The sequence below is a fragment of the Leiobunum rupestre genome, chromosome 2 (assembly GCF_980474605.1).
Source record: "Leiobunum rupestre chromosome 2, qqLeiRupe1.1.hap1, whole genome shotgun sequence".
Classification (NCBI taxonomy): Eukaryota; Metazoa; Arthropoda; class Arachnida; order Opiliones; family Sclerosomatidae; genus Leiobunum; species Leiobunum rupestre.
In genome coordinates, this window is record NC_143385.1 from 16,224,616 (window position 1) to 16,248,000 (window position 23,385).

Below are 23,385 nucleotides of genomic sequence, written 5' to 3' on the forward strand. Positions count from 1 at the left end.
AACTCCCATTCTGATTTTTTACTAAAAGAAAACTGGTCTTAAACGTAACAAAATATTGTATTTACCATATGCGGTTCGTCAATAGCTAAGACTTCAGTTTAAAATGCGAAACCTTTATTGAAGATGTGAAATGATGGTTTTGAAAACCACCAATAACGATTCAAAGAAACAAATGAGTTAATATTTTTTTCCTCGAGTTAGATGAATAGTGAAGCACTTTCAAAGCACTGCCTTTCAATTAATTTTTCCACTTTATATAAGAGCGTCGTGTGTTCTTGATCTCATTTAAAAACCATTAGTCGATATTATTGGCATTTAAATTGTTAAGCAGTATAACCTACCCTCCCGCCAAGAAGTATTGATCAGACTATAACTTTTAAAACCAAAGTTTCAATTTAAGAGTTAATAAACAATTTTTTTCTATTACTTTAGAAATTTATAATACAAAACAATAAAACTCCACTAACTAGTCGCTAAGCTTTTAATAATATAGTATCATTTTCTGTTCCATATTTAATATCGCAATTAGAGCTAATTACCTCAAACACAATAAAAATTTTGGTGCAGAGAATACGAGTTTAGTCTAGGTATAATCATGATTTAAGTTAAGTGACCTTTTTAAAATTCATTGATTTAAACCACGTAACATATTGTAATACTAGCCGAGAAGCCTGCCTTACAGGTGGGCCCTCAGCTAGTTGTGTGTTTCGAGGCACTCCACCCCAGTACGCCCCAACAACCCCATTGGATAATTTCCGTGCCACCTTTTCCCCATAGTCGAACCACCGCAGTAAGGCACCCTCCCTTTTTTCCATGCGATATTTTCCATGGTACCCTTAACCCCATATTCGACCTCCCCCCCCGTAAGCCCCCTCCCCCTTTTCCCATGCGTTAATTTCAATGGTGCCCTTTTCCCCAAAGTAGAACCACTCCAGTAAGGCCCTTCCTCCCCCTTTTCCCCATGTGATAATTACCGTGGTACCCACCTCCCCTTTTTTCCGATAACGACCCCATACGATTCCCCCCCCCCCCCCCCACCTCCGAAATTCGCAGCAGAAAGAGAGAGAATTTTGGGTGTATTGCGGGTTAGGACAAACACGGCCCAACACTCAGGGACGACTGATTTTGAGAAAATAGATATTCGAACCACCTCAGTAACGAAGCGCAAGGCAGTCTCGGTTTCTCTGTTCCGCGGGTCGCTTTTTCCTCGCCGACACGCCTTTGGCTTCATGCCAGACTAAGCAAACATTCAACAACGCTGGGACGTACGACGACGATGACGTCCGACGTACCAAGCGCTCTTTATAATATAGATAGAAATAAAAAAAATTGCAAAATAGATTCTTAACCAAATCCAATCCAAAACGATTTGAGCAAAATTAAATACTAGGTAGTAATAACATTTATTTAACATTTTATTTTAGGTTACATAGCTGATAGAAGAGAAGTGCGAAAATGCATATTTTGAAAATAATTATGTTGAAAGTGATACAAGTGATGAAGATTTTTAAACGATTTCCATAGTTATCTTATATTATATAAATCAAAGAGTTATGGGCTTATGTAAAAACCACATATTCAGTATGTGTCGAATCAATAGATATAAGACTGAAAAACTTATTGATTTTTTAAATCAATACATTCATTAAAATAAAATAAAATCAAATAAAACATTGCGATTTACTTCAAGAAAAGGGATTGATTTGGTTTTTATTGAAAAATTTGATACTGGTATTGAAGAGGCGTGGGTTACAAGCATCCGATTGATTTCCAGTAGTCCAAAATATCAGTCCCTGAAAATCGTGCTTCGATTTCCTGGTTCATTCTCATATTCATGTCGTCTGAGAGGTCAACTTTTCCTTCTCCCACGGCGCCTTTTCTCAGAAGAATGAATTTTCTATCTTTGGTAGTCGTTTGCTTCTGCACTGCCTTGAAGTACTCTTTCAGACCTTTGGTAATTGGTAATTGATCGAGGTTCGTGTCTGGGTGTCCACACTTACTGTACACCGCTTCGATATCCTTTTCCGTGTTCTCTTTCATGTATTTGAAACCGCTGAAGTGGACGATGTCATCGAGGACAATGTCATTTCGCGTTAAATTCTCGAACTTCTTTCCCAAGAACGTCGCGATCCTCATTATGGTGGGCTTGATATTCCTCTGCAATTCCTCGTAGTGCAACAGGAGGACATTTTCGTCGTTTCGATGTTCGTACCAGGAGAGGATGTGGTCGAAGTAACTACCAAAAGCCACGTCGCCAGATAGGAAAAGCTCGAAAAAGTTTTCAATCCTGCCTCCGGATTTTCCCAGAAAATCGGTGTTCAAAAAATGGTTCGTAGACAGTAAGCAATCTTTGGGGTTGCGAATAACCACGACGTATTTGGCCGATGGCACCAGCGGGAAATGATGAGCGTCCAAGTGAGTGAGGTAAAATCGAGGCGAAGATTGCTTTTCTAGTATTTCGGCGCCCAAAATTTCCACCACAAAGAAATTAGTAATGTTCTCGAGTTCCACTTTCGTCGGTTGTCCGTTGTTCCTTAAAAGTTGAATGATTTGGCTCGTCCAGTGAGTTCCCGATTTGGGAAACGTGCACAATACAACGTCGTTGGGTTGTACCTGCAGTTTCAAGATTGACTTCACGGCGGCCGGTAAAACAGATTGAGGCATTTTCAGGTCGCCAATTTTCTGGTATCGATGACCGACACAATCAGACATGGTTCACAGGTACCTTAAAAATGAAAATGGGAATTTAAACTAAATAGACCACTAAACTTTGACAATAAAACTTTAACTACGTTCAGTGGACACCTAAACTTTGACAATAAGACTTTAACTACGTTCAGTGTATACCTAGCTCAGCATAATCTTCCCCGATAGCATTTTAGAGTCGGGCCGATGCCGGCGTGTCTCTTTAAAAATAGAGGTCGGCCGGCTGTCGGGCCACCATGATCTCTTTGGTCGAAATCTCCTAGTAGAATAATGGTCGGCCGCCCGTCGATCGAATAGAAAATACTCAATATGGATATATAACCGACTCATAAATGACTATTGTCCGAATCTGAAATGACTATGGGCCGACTTCAAGTAGACACATTTACGACTCCTAAACGACGTTGGACCTTCGTCAAATCAAAAGGGACGGTAGTCCCTATGCAAGGTCCGGTAGAGTAGAGCACTTGCTATATTATCTCGAGTCAGAATGAAGCCGAGTTTACCCCCTCGTATCTCAAAAACTATAGGTCGTATCAAAACAAGTGATGTATCGTTTGATAGGTTACAGGCACGTGACAAACATATTCCATCGAACAGGGTTGAGGCGACGTTTCGTAGTAATGGGGCAAAGTTAGGCTTAATTTTCCTTCATCTTCTTTTTCTTCTTCTTCCATCTTCTCCTTGCAGACCACTCTACAGCAAAAATTACTGACCCGATTTAAATGAAATTTGGTATACAGTTTCAAATTAAGCTCCCATTGTGTCCTGCCAAAGGCGAAATTCATATCTGGTAAAGTGCTTGAGCTATGGCGACAAATGTACAGTTCAGCAAGTCGGTAACGAAACCATGGAGTAATAAACACATAAGACGTACTAAACCGGAGCGACCAGCGATTTAAAAACAAATAATGCAAAAGGTTTGATGGTTGATTCTAGGTGAAAAAGTGGCGCTGTGTTCGTAAAAATAGTCTTAAGGGTTAAAATGCCCATTATGACGGATATACTTGTATGCAACATATTTATAGGTGGATTGTCGGTAAAAAGGGGCGCTGAGTTCGACAACAATAGTCTTGCGAGTGTCAGGGTGGGGGTTGTCCGCCATAGGGCTTGTCGATAAATAAGTCCAGTTTATGACGTTTATGGGAATATAATTACAGATCTTGTCCTAGGGCAGCGGTTCCCAAAAGGTGTTCCGCGGAACCCTGGAGTTCCGTGGAAGGGTCACAGGGGTTCCGATAATTCGCATCGCGGCCATCTTTGTTTGTGTCGAGAGTCTTTTAAGATTATTAAAACAAATGAGTTGGGGTTCCGCCAGAACTAGGTGGATAATTTAGGGTTCCATTGCAGAAAAAAATTGGGAACCGCTGTCCTAGGGAAATAGATTAAACATTCGAATGCTACTGATTTATAGGTTGTTTCTAAGTGAAAGAGGTGCAGTGAGTTCGAAGTGTCTCGCCAGTGTCAGGGTGGGCAGTGTGCCGCCAGAGGGCGGTAAACGATGCCAATGAGTAATAAACACAGTACAAAACGTGTAAAGTCTAATAACAATCGTACAAGCTTATTTATTAACATTAAAAACTGAATTAAAGAGCATAATGATGTCACGTTTTCAAAAAATTCAAGTAAACAATATCTAAACGTACACAATGTTGGCGAAAGAGCTAGGCAGTTCTCAATATTCCAAATAGGTGAGAGTTCACTTTCCAATTTTGTTTATAAATATTAATTCCGCTTTGTTACGTTTGAAGGTATTATAATAACTTCACTTCTATTGTTATAAACAAAAAGGCGTAAAATCCACCCAAAAACCATTCGGTTAAAAATTGTAAGGTCCTTAAACAAAAACGTCACGTCCTATATTACTTTAGGCCATAAAAGTAGTGAAATCAAATAACGGGCAAGATCTGTAATTATATTCTGAAGTAATATGCTAGACCTTGCACGTCCTAAGTGTTTTACTGAGTTAAAATACTTTGTACAACCATTTCTTAGGTTAGCTATAGCTATTCTAATGATACAATATCAGTTAAATAATTTACCAAGTTAATTAAAGAAAAAGGTCAATATAAGAAAAAGCGTTTTCTTAAGAATGTATAAAGAGTGAATAAATCATAAAATTTACAACATAGGACGAAAGGCAAGCATAAATATCAAGAAGTATTTCCTAAAACCGATGTAGATGGCAGCATAACCTAATCACGGGACCATTTCAACCTCCCGACTTTAAAGTTTTCTTTCGTTCTCGCAAAATAAAAACACTCGATAAAATTACTGAAACTGTCCGTACTAGTGGTACTCGAACATTTCTGTACATTATCGATAGGTGGCGGTGCGACTACTAAAACTGGCAAATTACTGAAAGCAGACAAGTTGTTGACTGCAGTGACGTAATTACTGCAGTCAACACCTTGTCTGCTTTATTTAATTATGGTTTTAAGGTAAAAGAGTAAATTTAAACAAAGAAGGTAATATATTTCGATCTAAACAATATATTTGATACACTGCGATTCTAATATTAGCCATTCTCTTTGAAATGTTTTATGGTTGTACAAAGGATTTTAACTCAGTAAAACACTAAGGACGCGCAAGGTCTAGCATATTACTTCAGAGCACATCACTTGTCGATAAATAAGTTCAGTTTATGACGTTTATGGGAATATAATTACAGATCTTGCCCGTTATTTGATTTCACTACTTTTATGGCCTTCAGTAATATAGGACGTGACGTTTTTGTTTAAGGACCTTGCAATTTTTAACCGAAAGGTTTTTGGGTGGATAAGAAGTATTTCCGACTCGGACAAAAAAAAACAATTTGTGTTTTATTCTTTATAAAAATGTATTATTAGACATCATTATGCGCTTTTAATATTGTAAAAGAAAATAATTATATCAATCACTGTCAGTTGAAGAAACATTTTGAACTAAGTTTCCTTTTTGTTTAGGGTTTTTATCTGAACTTGCAAGATTGTAATTTAACGTTCTTTTATTTATGCCACCGGAACGGTTACCTTTGTGTTATAAATAGCATTTGATAATTCTTTCGATACCATACGAAGTCGCTTTTCGACAGTTTGTCATTTGGCTAACACCCTCTGTACACCATATAATATAAATGAGAACCAATCCATTTTATGTCTTATTTTTAGTTACCAATACTAACATCTCTCAGTTGAAGCTTGCGAAATTCTATGCCACCCGTGTTTCCACTCCAGGTTATTCCAAGCTTTGATTAATTAAACAAAGGGATATACCGCTCCAGCTCAAAACTCCATTATGTAGCAGAAGAGTTTGATATAAACCCTCTATTAAGGGAAATCAGCGAATAAACGGAAGTCCCCATTGCGCATGCACGAAATGTGTGTCAAGCGTTACCATCTTTACATTTTGATCCAAGGCTTAGTGACACCCCTTTCTTTTCATTAGAATAATTTGTTAAATCTTAATTAATATACTCTCAGACTACAAATTTTAGTAATTAAATTCTTGCCATTGACTCGGTGGCTTATATTCCTTGGTTCTGATGGTGTAGTACGTAGCAACTCAAATGTATGATCACTTATCGCCATGCCTTCGTTTACCTCTCTCTATCCCCTTGATCCACTTTCCACGCATGCGCATTAGTAATTTCCGTTCGGGTGCCGATTTTACCAATAGAGGTTTCATAGCAATCTTTTCCGCGTTTTGGCTTCTGTGTGATATCCCAGCGTTTCATTAATCCAAGTTCCAAGAACAAACTTATGAGCAAATATACTACTCGGGGCTCTTCTCACAGCATCCGCTAAGCATCTTCTACCCGAGATTGTGTAGGGACCCATTAAATCAGCGGTTACCAATTCGAAAGGCCTCTCACTAGGAATGCTAGAAAGTAACCCGGGGATTAACTGCTGGGATGGATTACTTTTCTGGCACACCCCGCAAGCCCTCACATACTTGATAACGTCCCGCTTCATCCCCGACCACGTGACTCTGATTTTCAAACGGTTTAACGTCTTGTAAACTGCCTGGGGGCCGGCAAGCGCATCGTAATGAAAATACTGAATAAATGGTACTCTAAGTCTCTTTGGAACCACCAATTTCCAAGCCCGTCTTCATCCTCCTCGTCCCAAATAGCGAAGTACCTAAACAATAGGCCAACTGATCTAGTACTGTCCCGGCTTCCAATGCCCTATTCGGACTACCAGAGCGTCTAACCACTCTAACTAAGCGATAATCCTCGCTAACCCTAGATCAGTAACTTGAGAACTTATGATGGCTTTCCTGTCGAAAGGCAGCCCCCACTTTTTGGAAGAGCTTTCCTCTGAAACCGCCAACGTCACCACCGCTTCTCCCTCAAGCACCTCGAAATTATACGGCTCTAGCTCCAAGGCCCAGCGGGCAAGTCTGCTCACCGGCTCCTTAAGGTGTCGTAACCACTTCAACGCTTGGTGATCGGTTTCGATCACAAAGTCAGTACCCTCGACGTACATTCGGAATTTCTTGCAGGCGTATACCACAGCAAGATATTCCAAATCCGTCGTCGAGTAGTTGCGATCCGCCGATACGAGTCCCCGGCTTACAAAGGCTATAGGGGTCATCCCTTTCCCGCCTTTCTGCTCTAACACAGCGCCTAAGCTCTTTAAACTCGCATCGCATTTAATAAGAAAACTCCCATTTGAATTCAGATCTTTACTTACCAAGTGGTTTACTTGTGATTTGAAGATATTTGTATAAGGATTAATTGGACTCACGAATAATGTCTCCGACAACTACAATTTATAGAGAGTAACTAATGAAATGGAACGGTAGGTTTTTAAATATCTTTTTTAATTGTTCAAGTAATTTGTTAATGTTAATTAATTAGAAAATTAGATCTTTATCATCAATGAACGCGATAAAATTCTACTATAATAAACTACTTGGATTTTTTATCGAAGCAATTAAACCGCTTCGATTGATCATTATTGTTAAAGAGCTATCAAACAACCATATCAACAAACGTACTTTCCGGATATTGCCGGAAGTTTAAATTTCTATCAACGTTTAATATCTTCCGGCACCTTGATGTTTAATTGATCCGCCAGATTACTCAATTCGTGAACTTCTACCATATTTTTCGGTAGCTATAATGTATATATTTTCGTCGAACCTCGTGGTTCTGTTCCAATTCATTTCAACCAAACTACGTAATGTTCGCGAGTTCTACGATTTCCGTCGTCAATGTTCAACTGAACCGTTTAAAGAAATATACTCGCGTACACATTCTAAACACACAGTGCCGTTAACATTGATAATAAACGGCTTTCTGTCTCATTTTAATCAAAAAAGCATTTGTTGTAAGCATTAAAATTCATTTTTAAAATGTTGGTCAATTTGAAGAGTGCGCAAAGTTTACTAATAGTTGGTATTTCTTGGGCTTTTGTGTCATCAACAGCAAAACGAGAAAAAAAAAGGGTATTGTATAGTGTTTCTTTAAAAATGTTTTTTTTTTTTAAACAATACCACAAACGTGTGGATAACATGCCTACAGTATAACCAAAAGCGACATAAGACCCAAAAGTGTGTCAACTCTACCTTTGCGCCTTTGCAAATATTTACTGAGAGCTAGTGTAAAAATAGACTACAGTACATAGCCTACTAGCTGGAATAGTACTAGCCACTTTTTATTTAGTCTTTGGTCTGGCGCGATTATCTCTCTTCGATTTTCTCACCCGTAGACATACGTTCTAAAACGCCTCACTCGGCGGGGTGGAGAAAATTTCGAATTTTGATGAAGTATTTTTAAACCCCTGTCTCACTCCCTCTTTTTACTTCGTGGCAAGCTCTCATTAAACATTATACAGCACTGATACATTTTTGGGTCTTACGTTGCTTTTGGTATGACCCAACGGTGTCAGATACGGAAGACTCGCTAGCCTACACCAAGAAAAACCATGAGATGTTCAGGTCTTGGACAAAATTGCTTCGTTCATATTGTATATGGGATTATTATGATTCATTTGAAAGTGTTTTGATCAATTAAGTAATGTATACGTTTAAGTTTTAATAAATTAATTAATGGTTTTTCCGAAAAAAAAACAATATTGCACCACTTTGTTATATCTAGTCAACCAGCAAAGAATTTAAGCCAATTTTTTTACTCCTGACGATGGCAGCGTCTTGTAAGACGCACAGATGAAACTAGTAGAGTCGGTTTATATTTATGATTTTAAATAAAATTTGTATAGTGCACTCAAAAAACATTGTTGAATTCATTTGTTTTTAAACCCAATTAATTTAATTTTTGTATCAATTATATTTGTTCATTTTGAAAAAATTCATTAGTTTTATTCAAATATCCCAATATTTTAGTCAGTTTATAATAATTATGATTATTTAATGGAATATTTTGAGCAATAGAAAACCAATTACAGTCACGATCATCCAAACAAATAAATGCGCGCCCATCATACTTGGTTCCTGTTTCCAGTAGTCAGCCAACGTCAGCATGAGTTTCTTTTAGCGATGTCAAAAAAATGAATAAGATGAAAAAATTAATAACCGACAATAGCGAAATCTTGAAGAAATATTTTGTCATTGTGCGACGGCCTTTAGCGATCTCATAATCTGCTTAAACGCCGCAATGATGATGCTTTCTGAACTTCCTTATACCTCCGGCCAAAGTATTTCAATTTTGTAACAAAATACGCTGCGCCGGATTAAGCAATTACTTATTGAGCGCCCCCAAATGACCACAGAATACAACATAGGGTTTGGGCAAAATAAAACATCCCGTTCATGACCCGAGTTAAGCCTTATTTGTAGACAACATATACCTACTCATTTGATGTCTAATATTTCAAAATTATTTAATAACATTAAAGACTGCCTGTGTCATAAATTGAATTAAAATATCAAGGCAATTGTGATCAGCTCATATCTTCGTAAAAACGTGTTCTTTTCAAATGAAACCAATTGCTTTGACCATTTTCGACAGCACTCTACAACTTTCTCATTGGAACGTTTTTTCTAGCACCTACCGGTGAAAAAATATTTTTACAAAAACCCGAAATTATTTCCGATTTTTCTGAAATAATACCCTGGTAACTTCGCAACTCTATCTCTAGCAGTTTCTGAAAAAAATGACCAGTCAGAGAAATTCAAAACACCCTGTTTAACTAGAGGAGTAAAAGGCTTAGGTCTGAAGCTCTCGCTTCATATTTTTACCTCTTAGCTTCCATTTTTTCACGTACGTCGTCTGCTCTCAGGTCTGTTGAGTCACATATTGGGCTCCTGAGTACGCACTTATATTACGTACACCAAGCAGAAGAAGACAAGAATAACATAAAACAAGTGATTGATTAGACGGTAAATGATACTAAGCGAAACAACAGTATAAAACTATGTACAGATAAGGACAGGTGAATTGGGTAAGCTAAATAGATTAAGCGGTAAATAGTGCAGTAAATAGTACAACAAACTATACAAAAATATAAAACTAATTCAGAGGTTTACAAGAGGAAAATGGGGAATTGGCTAGAAAATCCAGCCCCGAAACTTGTCCAAACGTGATATAAAAGAACCAAACCGAGGATTTAGTTTTGATGGCAGAGAGGAGCTCATTCCAGTGGTTAATAACACGTTGAGTGAAAAATTCCCCGCATGAGGAAGCACTGCATGGCTAAGGGTGCCAAAAACCTTCGCTGACGATTTCACGGCTTTTGCCCCCAGTTTCGCTCTTCTTTATTCCTCAAATGGGTTGGGCCTAGGGATTGCAATCCAGCAGGGTTTTCAATCCCGCTGGATTTTTGCTGGACCGACATCAATCCAGCTGGATCCAACGCGGATCCAGCAATTTATATATTTTTCAAAAAACAAAAGAATTTTATCAAAAATGAACGCCAAAATATACCTCTCCTCGGAAGTTTTCCATGGATAACTAACAGGAGGTTTTTTGAAAGGCGATACTAGCGTCACCTGGCGGTCGTACTGTACTAAATAGCGTGACAAATTTAAACTTATCCTGTTATTCCTCCATGGTATGTCTACGATATTATTTATTTGCAATTAGTAGACGTGGCAGTCATTGGCTCAGCTGTAAAAGATCGGTTTTGCCCTGATGAACCTTTTCCAAAGTTCATGAATACATTTTGTTAACAGACACTCCAAAAAATTGTAAAATCCCTCCTAGGGAACTCTCTTATGGTAAAGTCTTGTTAGAAGGAGGGGTTATATAATACTAGTCTTGAAGTATTTTAAAGGATTAAATCGATCATGTTTGAATAATTTGTAACACACGTGGGTTGGGGGTATCTATCTACACCTATTAGTTAAGGAGATTCTTGTTGACATCTTGGAAGAATAAGGTAGACAATTACAAATAAACCAGACTGTATTGTAAATACTGACAACTAGCTACATTTTATTAAATATTAAACCACATACATTAATATAAGAGCCTTTTTTTACTTTTCTGGAAGTACAATCTTAAGAAACAAATGGTATTGATGGTCTTTTCTCATGCAGGGCCTTAGCGCACATAGCAAAGCGGCAACGTTAATTACTTGCGGCCCGCTTTCCCTTATAAAAACCATCCGACCATTTCGTTTCTTAAGAGGTGGTAACACTCATTCATATTTTTTTGTTGTGAGAAACAAACATATTTTGGAAATTTCCTTACTTCCCAAAATTCTCACACCTCGGTTCCAATAAAGCCATTGCGTCAAAACGAAGAAATTTAAATAGAATTCTAATACAATTTCGAACAATGAAAGAGTGAAATCTTGAAAAAGCAACGAAATATATTTTAAAAATTAAGAGAAGAGTTCGTGTTCTAGAAATATAGTCTCGTCATTAAAGTGGTTGAAATCCACCATGGAAAAGATGATTAACGCAAAATAACAAAATTGTAGAGGTGGCATGAGGTCGACTTCATGAACACTTTTTAGCAGAAAATTGGTCAATCTATTATGGCAGTGGTCTCAAAACGTTCTAACCTTTCCTTTTAAAACTTTACAAGCACTTGCTAAACCTTTGAAATCATCACAATTAGATGTTCAAAACCTAAAAATTGGGCGTATAGTTTTAAGAATGGCATATTATTTTTAACTTGTTTTCCGGCAGCCAATTTATGCTGAAACTAAGATCTTGTAACGCTTTTCTACTACTAATATAGGCCTATAGGTGCCTAGCGTTGACATATACTACTACTATGCTACTAGATTAAAATGGTTCGTAAGGACGCTAATGAATTATTAAATAAGGACAAGTTTTTGCCATACCCAGATTCTGATTTAATGATCAACTACTAAATTTACTATTAGACAAACATATCGAATCGAACTACTAAATAAAAACCAAACAATACCGCTAACAAATAAAATACTACTAGATTAATATACATAACCCCCAAAATAACTACATGCAGCATGCACTCGACCAATGCCAGACTACTAAAAATTCGCGGTCTACTATATACACTAATTGCGCCATATAAAAAGTACTCATCACTATTCTTGATTATCGTTGGTCTCGAGACTTGAAAGTAAAATGAAAAGGGTAGATGCGAGGAGAGAGTTCGTAGAGTTGAAGAGACGAGTTGAAGGCTTGAGACGTTGGAGATACGATGAGGCTACTACTATCGTCTACGATGTCGTGGTGGTGATCGGCAGAGGAAAACCATGGTCCGGCGATAACTGTTCAATTGGCTGGAGACATTCATAGATTGCGACCAGCGCGAAAACTATCATCCTTTCCTTTCGGTCCGGAGATACGGTTCCTCTTTTTTTATTCTTCTCCTTGTCGTCCAGTTTTGTTGTAGGCCTATAGGCCACGTGACCTTTTGGGTCCATCCTGGTTTTTTCGTTACCCAATCGAATTACTATGACGGGCTGTCACGTGGAGGGACCCTATGATTTGACCAATCACCAAATTTCAACGTAGGGCTTTATTTCAAGCGCCCATGTGTTTCACATGTGTTTCAATTTCTTGAGATCACAAGACGCGCACACATTCGGTGACAATTACACCAAACAATAATATCGAGGCGCACTTCTATAATTGTAAGCATTGGTCGAGAAAATCTGGCAAAGGTTCGAGTTCAATAATAAATACACGTGGCATGCACACTATACGCTATTCACCGTCGATTCTAAAGACGATCGTAAAACTATAAATCAGTGCCTGGGTTGACAGGAGGGTAATTTCGGGCATCTATAGAGATTCCTTTTAGCAGAGTAGTAACAATGGAAACACGTTGGAACCCTCTTTTGGCCTTTCGCTAACTACTTCCCATTCCTACAAACTATTCAACGCAACCATATGGGGATGCCGAGGGACGTAAAATAATTGTTTCCCTAAAAAAAACCTATTATCTAAAAGAGGGGTAACGTATTGAAAAATATTCGTTACAATCTCCTGTATTATTTTTAGGCTACATTATGTTGTTTCATTGCAAATGTTTAGTTCTCTATCTTAAGGCAATGGAAGCAACATAAAAAGTGTTGTGGAGTTCTATAGAACTAACAAGGATATCATTTACAGAATCTCACATTTTTTACCTTTAGATTCATGACATCCCCCTTTGTTAAAAATTTAGTTTTTGGAACAAGAAATTCGACAACATGGTAGTAAGCATATGTGTTATCAAGCTACTGTTAAGAGTGAAAAACCATTTGGTCTTTCCGAGAACACTGTTGACAGCGCTTTTGTTGTTGATGTCTTGTTTGGGGGTCTTTATCTCGGAACCTGAAGCCAAGCGCTTCAACCTTCAGACTACTTTTTGGAATTGCGTGGAATTGTTCAGATTAAAGGTGGCGTATGCAGACACAGAGGACCAATTAAATTTGAAAACGCGAGAAGGCATAGAAGTCCATAAACAAACGGGCATAAAAAATTGGAAAAATTACAAAACGTTAGTTGACTTTCTCTGGCAATTTGCTCGTTGAGCACCAATACGACGGCGTCTACTTGGCGAATTATCCCTTGCTTCACCATGCAGTCAAGTCGCTCAGGCTGGGTCATTCCATGTCAATTCGACTAGCGGAAAATTTGCCTAATTTACAATTTTAATAATATTTTTTCTACGAGTATACTAGCTTTAGAAAACTAGTTTCCCAAAGTTTTAGACTTGTAATTCAATTATTTGAAAAGTTATAATTTTATTTTAATTTTGGGTTATTTTCGATTTTAAAACTTTAAAATGAGTTTTTCTCGAATATTTTGGTATCTAATAGACATATACCAAAGATAATAAGCAAATTAAGTATAAATTTAGTGCTGAATCCGAATATGGGAGTCAAATTTCGCTAAAAACATTACGAAACGAAATAATTGACTACTTGAGGGGTCCAATAGACTCCCAGATTTCGACTTGTACTCCACCTTCAAAACTTTTGAAAATTTTATATTTTTGGCCCAACAGGCTAATTACTTTAAATTATAAATGGCATCAATGAGAAATTATTTTAAAGCAGAAAAAATAATTATTATAATGTTAAAAAAAAACACGAAATGAAATACTTTACTATTTGGGGGGTTCAATAGACTCCCAAATTTCGACTTGTACTCCACCTCAAATTTTTTTCAAAATTTTATATTTTTGGCCCAACAGGCTAATTACTTTAAATTATAAATGGCATCAATGAGAAATTATTTTAAAGCAGAAAAAATAATTATTATAATGTTAAAAAAAACATGAAATGAAATACTTTACTATTTGGGGGGGGGGGGGGGGTTCAATAGACTCTCAAATTTCGACTTGTACTCCACCTCAAATATTTTTCAAAATTTTATATTTTTGGCCCAACAGGCTAGTTACTTTAAATTATAAATGGCATCAATGAGAAACGATTTTAAACCAGAATGTTTATTTTATTATTTCAATAAAGAATCAAATATTTAAAAGGAAAGTAGGAAACAAAATTATTTAAACTTTCTTTTGGATATTGTACTTTACTAGTACCTTTTCTACGAGATTCAGGCCCATCTCTACCATTGGGCTAAGAAGGGCTAAGCCCTAGGGCACCGCACTCTGAAGGGGCGCCGTCCGGCCCTTTATATTTTTTATAATTTAATTGTAAAGTATTCAATAAAGACGTGGTGATATGAAAAAGAGTGCCTGATATTATTAGCCCAGGGGCACCTGAAAGGTAAAGATGGCCCTGACGAGATTTATAGACTTTCTTAGGAACTTGTATTGAAGCCCATTTGAAGTTGATGGACATTGCACTTCACAAAGAACATTGCATTCAGGAATCTAACACAAGTCTTCTCTTCTTGGCCGGTGGTATGATGTTACTAAACCAGGAGGGTGCACACATTTTACGAAAGTTTCGTCTTTTTCATCTGATATTTCAACCAAAACACCGAAGTATATCTTTCCATCGTAAACGCAGGCAACAAATTTCCCTGGTGTTAATTCTGTGAAGGCGGATGTTTCCATTTCTTTTTTACTTCCCACGGACACTTTGAAATTTTCTATATTTAGTAAAAAATAGTATTTAATTTCGTGTTTTTTTTAACATTATAATAATTATTTTTTCTGCTTTAAAATAATTTCTCATTGATGTCATTTATAATTTAAAGTAACTAGTTTGTTGGGCCAAAAATATAAAATTTTCAAAATTTTTGAAGGTGGAGTAGAAGTCGAAATCTGGGAGTCTATTGGACCCCTCAAGTAGTCAATTATTTCGTTTCGTAATGTTTTTAGCGAAATTTGACTCCCATATTCGGATTCAGCACTAAATGTATACTTAATTTGCTTATTATCTTTGGTATATTTCTATTAGATACCAAAATATTCGAGAAAAACTCATTTTAAAGTTTTAAAATCGAAAATAACCCAAAATTAAAATAAAATTATAACTTTTCAAATAATTGAATTACAAGTCTAAAACTTTGGTAAACTAGTTTTCTTAAGCTATATTCGTAGAAAAAATATTATTAAAATTGTAAATTAGGCAAATTTTCCTCTAGTCGAATTGACATGGAATGACCCTCCTTTAACTTTCCCATAAGTGGTATGGTAACTCAGCTGGGTACCAACAAAGCAGGTTGAACTAATGTAGGGTTCAGCTCTATCCTATGTTCCTGCGGAACTCTCCCAAGACCATCGAACAGCTTCGCAAACATTTTCTTTGGTTCAACCGTGTCAGTTGATTAAATTCGCAACTGGGAGACATTTATATAACTCGTAGATCAATGTTGGCACGTAACCCTAAAAGTAGATCTCTCAGATATCTAAGAATGTAAAGTTTGTCTTTGATCTCTGTTTATAGAAGTTAATACGAACCACCGATGGACTGTAATTCAATGAAATTTGAAAAATGCGAAACGGCTTAAAAATTCCTTAAAAAAAACGGGGCCAAAAAGCTAAAAACTTAGATAAATTTGCAAAAATTTCAAATAATAGAAACTATGACCAATAGGCATTCGATTATAAAATAAAGATGCGAAACTAGGACCAAATAGGCCTTCGAATAGTAGCATAAATGATGAATAATGTGATTCTGAGCTTTTACCCAACAACGCAAATCCTAAATGTTTAGGATGTCCTTTGATTTGCATTTGCCCTAAGAAAAATTAAAAATTCCATATTTCATTTACTAATTGCGGGTCTGAAGACTATTTTATTTTCAAATTTGGTTTTTGTAAATAACTAATATAAAATGCATTGATTGGACTTTTAGAATACTGAGCAAACCGTTGTTAAATAATAGTAAATAACTGTTATTATGTTTAAATTAGTTAAACATAATAATTAAATAATAGTTAATAGTTTGAGTAATCGTGGAAATCAATGGAAAACCAAAATATTCAAAAAATGAAAAACACATTCAAGTAAATAATGGAAAATATTGGTTTGAGTTAACAAAATTTAATAAATCCTGAACATCATTCATTAATGGTGCGGAACCTAACCGAAAACCTTTAAATTTCTAGCCCGTATTTACATTAAAAAACCGGTAATGTGTAACTCATAAATGTCAAAATATATTTATATTCGTAATTAATGTGTGTGGTTAATCCTACACCTGTTAATGAATCTGAGTCTAACGACTCGATCATTTTAGGACTAGAGGACCTAGAGCCTCTGTTAAGCGACTACTCGGAAGGGGATACGCTGACAGAGGACATCAAAATCCTCAGTGTCTCGGACGTTGAAGATGTCCAAGGCATGGTGTCTCAGCCAGATGGAGCAGTAGTGGGGGAGACTGGTGGTACTAACCTAACCAGCGGGAGTGGTGTGGTCTCCACACCCATCACTGGGGGGGGGGGGGGGTCGGTGACACCGGTCAACCTCCAATCTAGGCCCGTCGCTATGAGCATTAAGGTGGTGCAGATAAATCTTCATCACTGCAAGGCAGCCTCCGCTGTACTTTGTCGAAGGCTTGCTAAGGAGCAAATGGATGTTGCTCTCATTCAGGAGCCTTGGATTGCCAAGGGTAAAATCCTTGGTCTTAATAGTGCAGGTAATGTCTATTATGACTATAATTCCGTTTCACCTAGAGCTTGTGTATTGGTACGCAAGGACGTTCATGCCCTTCCACTCTCAATCTATCTCTCTAGGGACACTGCCGTGGTTAAAATCATTTTCCCTACCGCTGATGGGAACGATGAACTCACGCTGGCATCTGCTTACTTTCCTTACGATGATGCTCTGCCCAAACCATCACAGGAGGTGACCAATCTGGTCAACCACTGTGAGCGGTCGGGAAAGAAACTCATTATAGGTTGTGATGCGAACACTCACCATGTTATCTGGGGCAGCAGTAACTGCAACGATCGTGGTGATAAGCTAATGGAATACGTGGTTAGTACGAAACTTCATATTCTTAATAAGAACAATGAACCAACTTTTGTTACTCGTAACAGAAGTGAGGTCATTTATCTCACGCTGTGCACAGAAAATGTCGCAGCTCTAATTAATGACTGGCAAGTGTCCAGTGAACCATCACTGTTGGATCACAGACACATTTGCTATAAAGTGAGGATGAATGTGGTTCAGGTTTATACCGAACCTCGCAATCCCAGGCGAACCAATTGGCCTGGCTTTAGGGATGATTTAAATTTTCATCTTAAGGATGATAAGCCTAGGCTGTCGTCGGTGCTGGATTTTGATTTGTCTGTTGATCGCATGCAACATGCCATTATCGACTACTACCACCGCAACTGTCCGGTGAAGTCTACCAACCAGCCAAGGCTAGTTCCTTGGTGGAACCATGAGATTGGCAGACTTCGCAAAGAATCTAGGAGGCTTTTTAACAAAGCTAATAGGTCGGGTGACTGGGTTGCCTACAAGCACACCCTCACTGCATACCATAAGGCCATCCGCGAGGCCAAGAGGGACTCGTGGAGGAATTTCTGTGAAAGTATCTCTGATATTCCCAGTACGGCAAAGTTAATAAAAATTATGGCCAACACTATTAAGTTGAAAGATGGCAGTCATTCTTCGTCGGGTAAGGAGACTCTAACTCATATGTTAGATGTACACTTTCCTGACTCCAGAATTACGAACAGTACTGATTCTGACCCCCCTTCCTATTAGGATTGCACGCACCAAAAGGGAGGATTGGGCGGTGGCGAATAAAATTGTCACGCACTCCAGGCTTATTTGGACAATAAAGTCTTTTAAGCCCTATAAGTCTCCGGGGCCGGATGGTATGATTCCCATTCTGTTGCAGGAGGGCATTGATATTATCTGCCCAATGTTGAGTAGAATCTATAGGGCTTGTATTGCCCTTGGATATATTCCTAGCACCTGGAAACTTTCTAGGGTTATTTTTATACCGAAGCCAGGGAAATCTAACTATCTCGAGGCTAAGGCCTTTAGGCCAATCAGTTTGACTTAATTTTTTCTAAAGATTTTGGAGAAATTGGTAGACAATTATACTAGGGGGGAGGTTATTCCTCATATACCTCTCTCGACGGATCAGAATGCCTACCGAAAAGGCAAATCTACTGAGACTGCCCTTCATGGCATAACTAACTGCGTTGAAAGGGCTATTAACTTTAAGGAAATAGCGTTAGCAGTTTTCCTTGATATAGAAGGCTTTTTTGATAAGATGTCCAGCACAGTCATCATGAATGCTGCAAAGCGCTTTGACATTAATGACACTCTGTGTCTTTGGATCAAAGCTATGCTGACGAATCATGTGGTGGTATCCTCCCTGCTTGGTGAATCCCTTATGGTCGCCACCAGCCATGGTTGCCCGCAAGGTGGTGTTCTATCACCTCTGCTGTGGTGCCTGGTTGTGGATGAACTTTTGGTTAGGCTAAACAGGGATGGGTGCCGCTGCTTCGGCTATGCCGACGATATCGCCATCATCTTTACGGGAAAATTCCCCAACACTATTAGCGATTTAGTAAGTAGGGCTCTTGCATCAGTGGAAAACTGGTGCAGGGAAGTTGATCTTACGGTTAATCCTAATAAAACGGTTCTTGTTCCTTTTACTCGTAAAAGGTTGCGAAACTCTTTTAATGATACCTCCTTATTTGGGACTATTTTGAGCGAAAGCTCGGAGGTGAAGTACCTTGGTGTTATTCTTGACAACAAACTAACGTGGAAGCCTCACCTAGTTAAGAAGGCTAAGATGTTACTTTGGAGAACCAGAAATGCAGTTAGCAGGTCATTGGGACTTAGCCCTAAAGTGGTCTTCTGGCTGTACATCATGATCATCAGACCATTGCTCTCTTATGCTGCAGTGGTCTGGTGGCCTAGAGTCCGAATTAAGACTGTGCAGAGTGATCTGCACACCCTACAAAGGCTGGCTTGCGTCAGCATCACAGGAGCTATGAGAACAGCCCCAAGTGCTTCTCTAGAAATTCGCCTGAACATTCTTCCTCTTCATCTTTTTATAGAGGAAGCTGCTGCTATGGGAGCTTATAGGCTCAACCAGTGTCTAACATACGCGAGATCTACTTACAGTTTAAAACAATTCACCCGGACTTAAAAATTGGGTTTTCCAAGTTTTGTAGCCTACGACCAAAGTGGTGCGTAAGCAGCATAACTGCTTTATCCAATGGAATTCATAACGTGTGCGTCTGCGAAATTCACCAAAACATAAAGTTGGTGACACTCGCTCTACCAGTTAAAATGGATTACAAAGCTCTTATATTGAAACAAGTTTGCACCACAGACGAACGACAATGCATGCTTCACGGATGTGAAAGGTGTCCTGGAAATTAGTTATTTTCAAAATATCTAATCACACTCTTTGAAGACGCGGAAGTGGAATTAGATGATGAAATTACATATAAGTTGTGGCTGCATGTGGATGGGTGAACAAAATTAGTTGACGTTAAAGAAAGTGCCAGTGATTTCATTGCTAATTTTTTCGAACGTATACAGAGAGCAATTCCGCATCATTTTATTGCGAAATCGCAGGCTTCTTACCTAAGAAAACTCAAAGAAAAATTACCAGACAACCACGTTGTGACTCTATTAGACTTTGCTGAAAACTACTCTTTCATCGTTCAAGATGCTGTCCAGGGTTTCCACTGGGAGAACAGTCAAGCGACCTTGCATCCGTTTGTAACATCTTACAAATCTGGGACGGAATTGAACTGTATAAACTGTTGCATTGTTAGCAATGAAATGGACCATGGTGCGGGCTCAGTCCACTGTTTCATCACTAATTTCATAAAACACCTAATTACACTTTGTTATAAACTAAATTCAAATATAGTAATGTACGCGCCAAACCCAAATGTATATGAATAACAATAGAGGGCGCCAGATAAGTTGGATTAGGGTGAGGAGTATATAAACCTTGGAAGGAGAGGCAGAGTTTTTCCTCTCCCAAGGGTAGGCAAAGCTGACAGTAAATATGTAATATGCAACGCAGATTTATATCGAAGATATTGTAAATAGTTCTTTTGTTTTATGATAACTAAATAAATGTCGTTAAACATTTATTATAACCCTGCCTGATAATTTTGATCAATAAACACAACAAACGGGGATGGGATGCGGTGAAGAAGATTAAAAATATCACAAAGGCCCAAGATTCAACTGTGCTTATACAAGGAGCAAGTTATTTACAGAGTGACACCAAGGCTGAGCAAAGAGACAAAATAAAGATCACCTTTGAGCAAGACTGAACAATACAAGTATGTCAAGCTAATACATTCAAAGATATTATATTATAAGGAACAATGCCAGACATTCCGGTTCAAGACCAGGCTCCAGCTCAGGCCCAAGCTCAGGCTCCCAGAATACACGGTGGAGCTAGATTACCTTTCTACGAGAGTAAGATTGAAACTTGGACTCAATATTCTATTCGGCTGAAGGCCTTTTTCAAAGTCAATGCTGTACAAGAAGATATGAAGGCTTCGTATCTATTTACAATTCTTGGTCCAACTGAATTATCATTACTTACAAATTTGGTATTACCACTAGAAATTGATACAGTTCCATATGCTACGCTTACTGACAAGTTGGATAAACACTTCAGCCCCACACCATGTAGATATGTGGAGCGTTTCCGGTTCACAAGTAGAATTCGGAAGCCAGGAGAATCTATTGCCGACTACATGGCGGAACTAAAGAAACTCACAAGATATTACGGACTTGGAGGAAATTTGGAGGAGCGACTTTTGGAACAACTTGTTTTCGGAATAAATGATGCAGCTATGCAAGGTAAAATATTCGAGGAATGCGAGAAAAATGTGGCTGTTACGTTGGACGATGTTGTCAAGGCTGTTCAAGGAATGGAGACCGCTTCTAAAAATACAAATCAAGTCAAAATACAGCACGGGTTAAACAGTAATGGAAATACAAGTTCTACAGTTAACGCCGTTGGTCCCAGCCATCATAGGCATCATATGAACAATTCCTCAAGTTACAAAAATTCAGGTCAGAGTAATTCCTCAAGATTTCAGAACCAACCTAATAAACCCGTACCTCATACCTATATTTGCATAAGATGCAACAAGCCGGGGCATATGATTGGTGATTGCCCGCACACTCAAGATACGTGCCACAAGTGTCAAAAGAAGGGGCATCTAGCCGCAGCATGTATGAAACCCAAAACAAATTCCAATAATAACTATCACAGGATGTCTCACAGAGGAAGACAAGGAAAATCCAGAGGCAGCAATCATATAACGAGTTCTGAAACATATATCGAGGAAGTCCCTGAATATGCTCCAGTGTATAATGTTATAGATTTATCCAAAATTACAGATGAAGACAATCAAACTCCACCAGCTGGAACTATGGATTTGGAAGTTAATGGGACTATGGTCCCTTTCGATCTCGATAATGGCTCGGGACATGCTATGATCACTAAAAACTGGTTTGACAAGCTCAAATACAAGTCAGAAGTCCAAAAATTCACTCAGGCACCATTACAGGCTTACACTGGTCACACGTTGCAAGTTGTAGGCCAGACGAAAGTTACAGTCAAGAGAAATGACGTAAGCATAATATTACCAGTTCTAATTGTACAAAGTCCAGGAGCAAATCTGTGTGGAAGGAAATGGTTGTTTTCTTCCCTGAACATTCTACCATCCATCTACGATACTCCAAAGGTAAATCAAACCTCGCAATTGGAGAATGAAAGCAGCCAACATCAGCTACAACGAACTCTACAAAAGAATGCAGACCTTTTCACACCGGGATTAGGAAAATTAAAGGGAGTCCAAGTCAAACTACATCTGAAGCCAAATTCCATACCAAAATTCTGCAAGGCACGTACCATTCCGTACTCACAAAAAGACAATGTAGAAGAGGAACTCCAGAGAATGGTCAATGCAGATATCCTTGAGCCAGTTGCTTTCTCAGACTTCGCATCACCAATAGTTCCAGTGCAGAAGATACCGCACTCGGGGCAGCAGGACGAAAGAATGCCAGCGAAGAAGAGCTCCATTAGGATTTGCGGCGATTACAAAATTACAGTAAATCCCAATCTTGACACAGAGATCTACCATAGCAAGTGGGTTGAACTCGATATCACGTCTAGCACTTCAACAGAATCCGTTACCCAGAGTCTACGGCAAGTCGGCAACACATGGCAAGGTTCGGAATAATACCCACGCTTGTCACAGATAATGGCACCTGTTTCACAAGCAGCGCATTTGAAGAATTCACTTCCCAAAATGGAATAAAGCACTTGCGTACAGCTCCTTATCACCCTGCAAGCAATGGCCAGGCGGAGCGAACAGTCCGTACAGTAAAGGACCCTCTGCAGAAAGTGAACGGAGGAACCAGCGAGGTGATAGATGCATTGAACGTTGGTGTGAAAGAATATCAAACTGGAAGTCTAGAAGCACGTCTATGAAGAATCATACTCAACTATAGACGTACACCATATAAATCCGGAAAATCACCGGCAGAACTCATGATGGGAAGGCAAATAATGACAAGGCTTGATTTATTAAACCCGAAAACACAGTTCCATCAAGAAAAGACGGAAACTCCACATACAGGAATCGAAAGATCTTCAAAGAAAAAATTTGAACCCTCTGATCAAATATACACAAGGAATTTTGGTACAATCATTTCAACCCTTGGTCGAACCATGTTTGAGGTAGAAACAGACCGAGGGAAAATCAGAAGGCATAAGAACCAGATTCGCCACAGATAAATTCTCCTTGAAGATTTAAAATCCGGTCTACAGTGTGGTCTAAAAGATTTTGAAGATACATTCACAACAGCCGGCCTGCAGAGTAATTTAGCCTGAAGACATTTATAGTAAGATGGGAAGAGAGAAGAGCCAT

The 23,385-nt window shown here is 38.4% G+C and overlaps 2 protein-coding genes across 2 annotated transcripts; one reads left to right on the top strand and one right to left on the bottom strand.

The window, feature by feature from the left end:
• Positions 1-1,749: 1,749 nt before the first annotated feature.
• LOC149956222 (sulfotransferase 1B1-like) lies at positions 1,750-2,712 on the bottom strand. Its single transcript, XM_090166807.1, has one exon. The coding sequence runs from the start codon at positions 2,710-2,712 to the stop codon at positions 1,750-1,752; it is 963 nt and encodes a 320-aa protein (XP_090022933.1).
• An 18,108-nt stretch (positions 2,713-20,820) lies between these two features.
• On the top strand, positions 20,821-22,695 carry LOC149956223 (uncharacterized). Its single transcript, XM_090166808.1, has one exon. It carries the CDS (start codon positions 20,821-20,823, stop codon positions 22,693-22,695), a length of 1,875 nt encoding a protein of 624 aa, XP_090022934.1.
• The last annotated feature ends 690 nt before the right edge of the window (positions 22,696-23,385 follow it).

Bases quoted from the DNA above. Each gene is read 5' to 3' on its own strand.
- LOC149956222 (XM_090166807.1), bottom strand. From the start codon at position 2,712: ATGTCTGATTGTGTCGGTCATCGATACCAGAAAATTGGCGACCTGAAA.
- LOC149956223 (XM_090166808.1), top strand. From the start codon at position 20,821: ATGCCAGACATTCCGGTTCAAGACCAGGCTCCAGCTCAGGCCCAAGCT.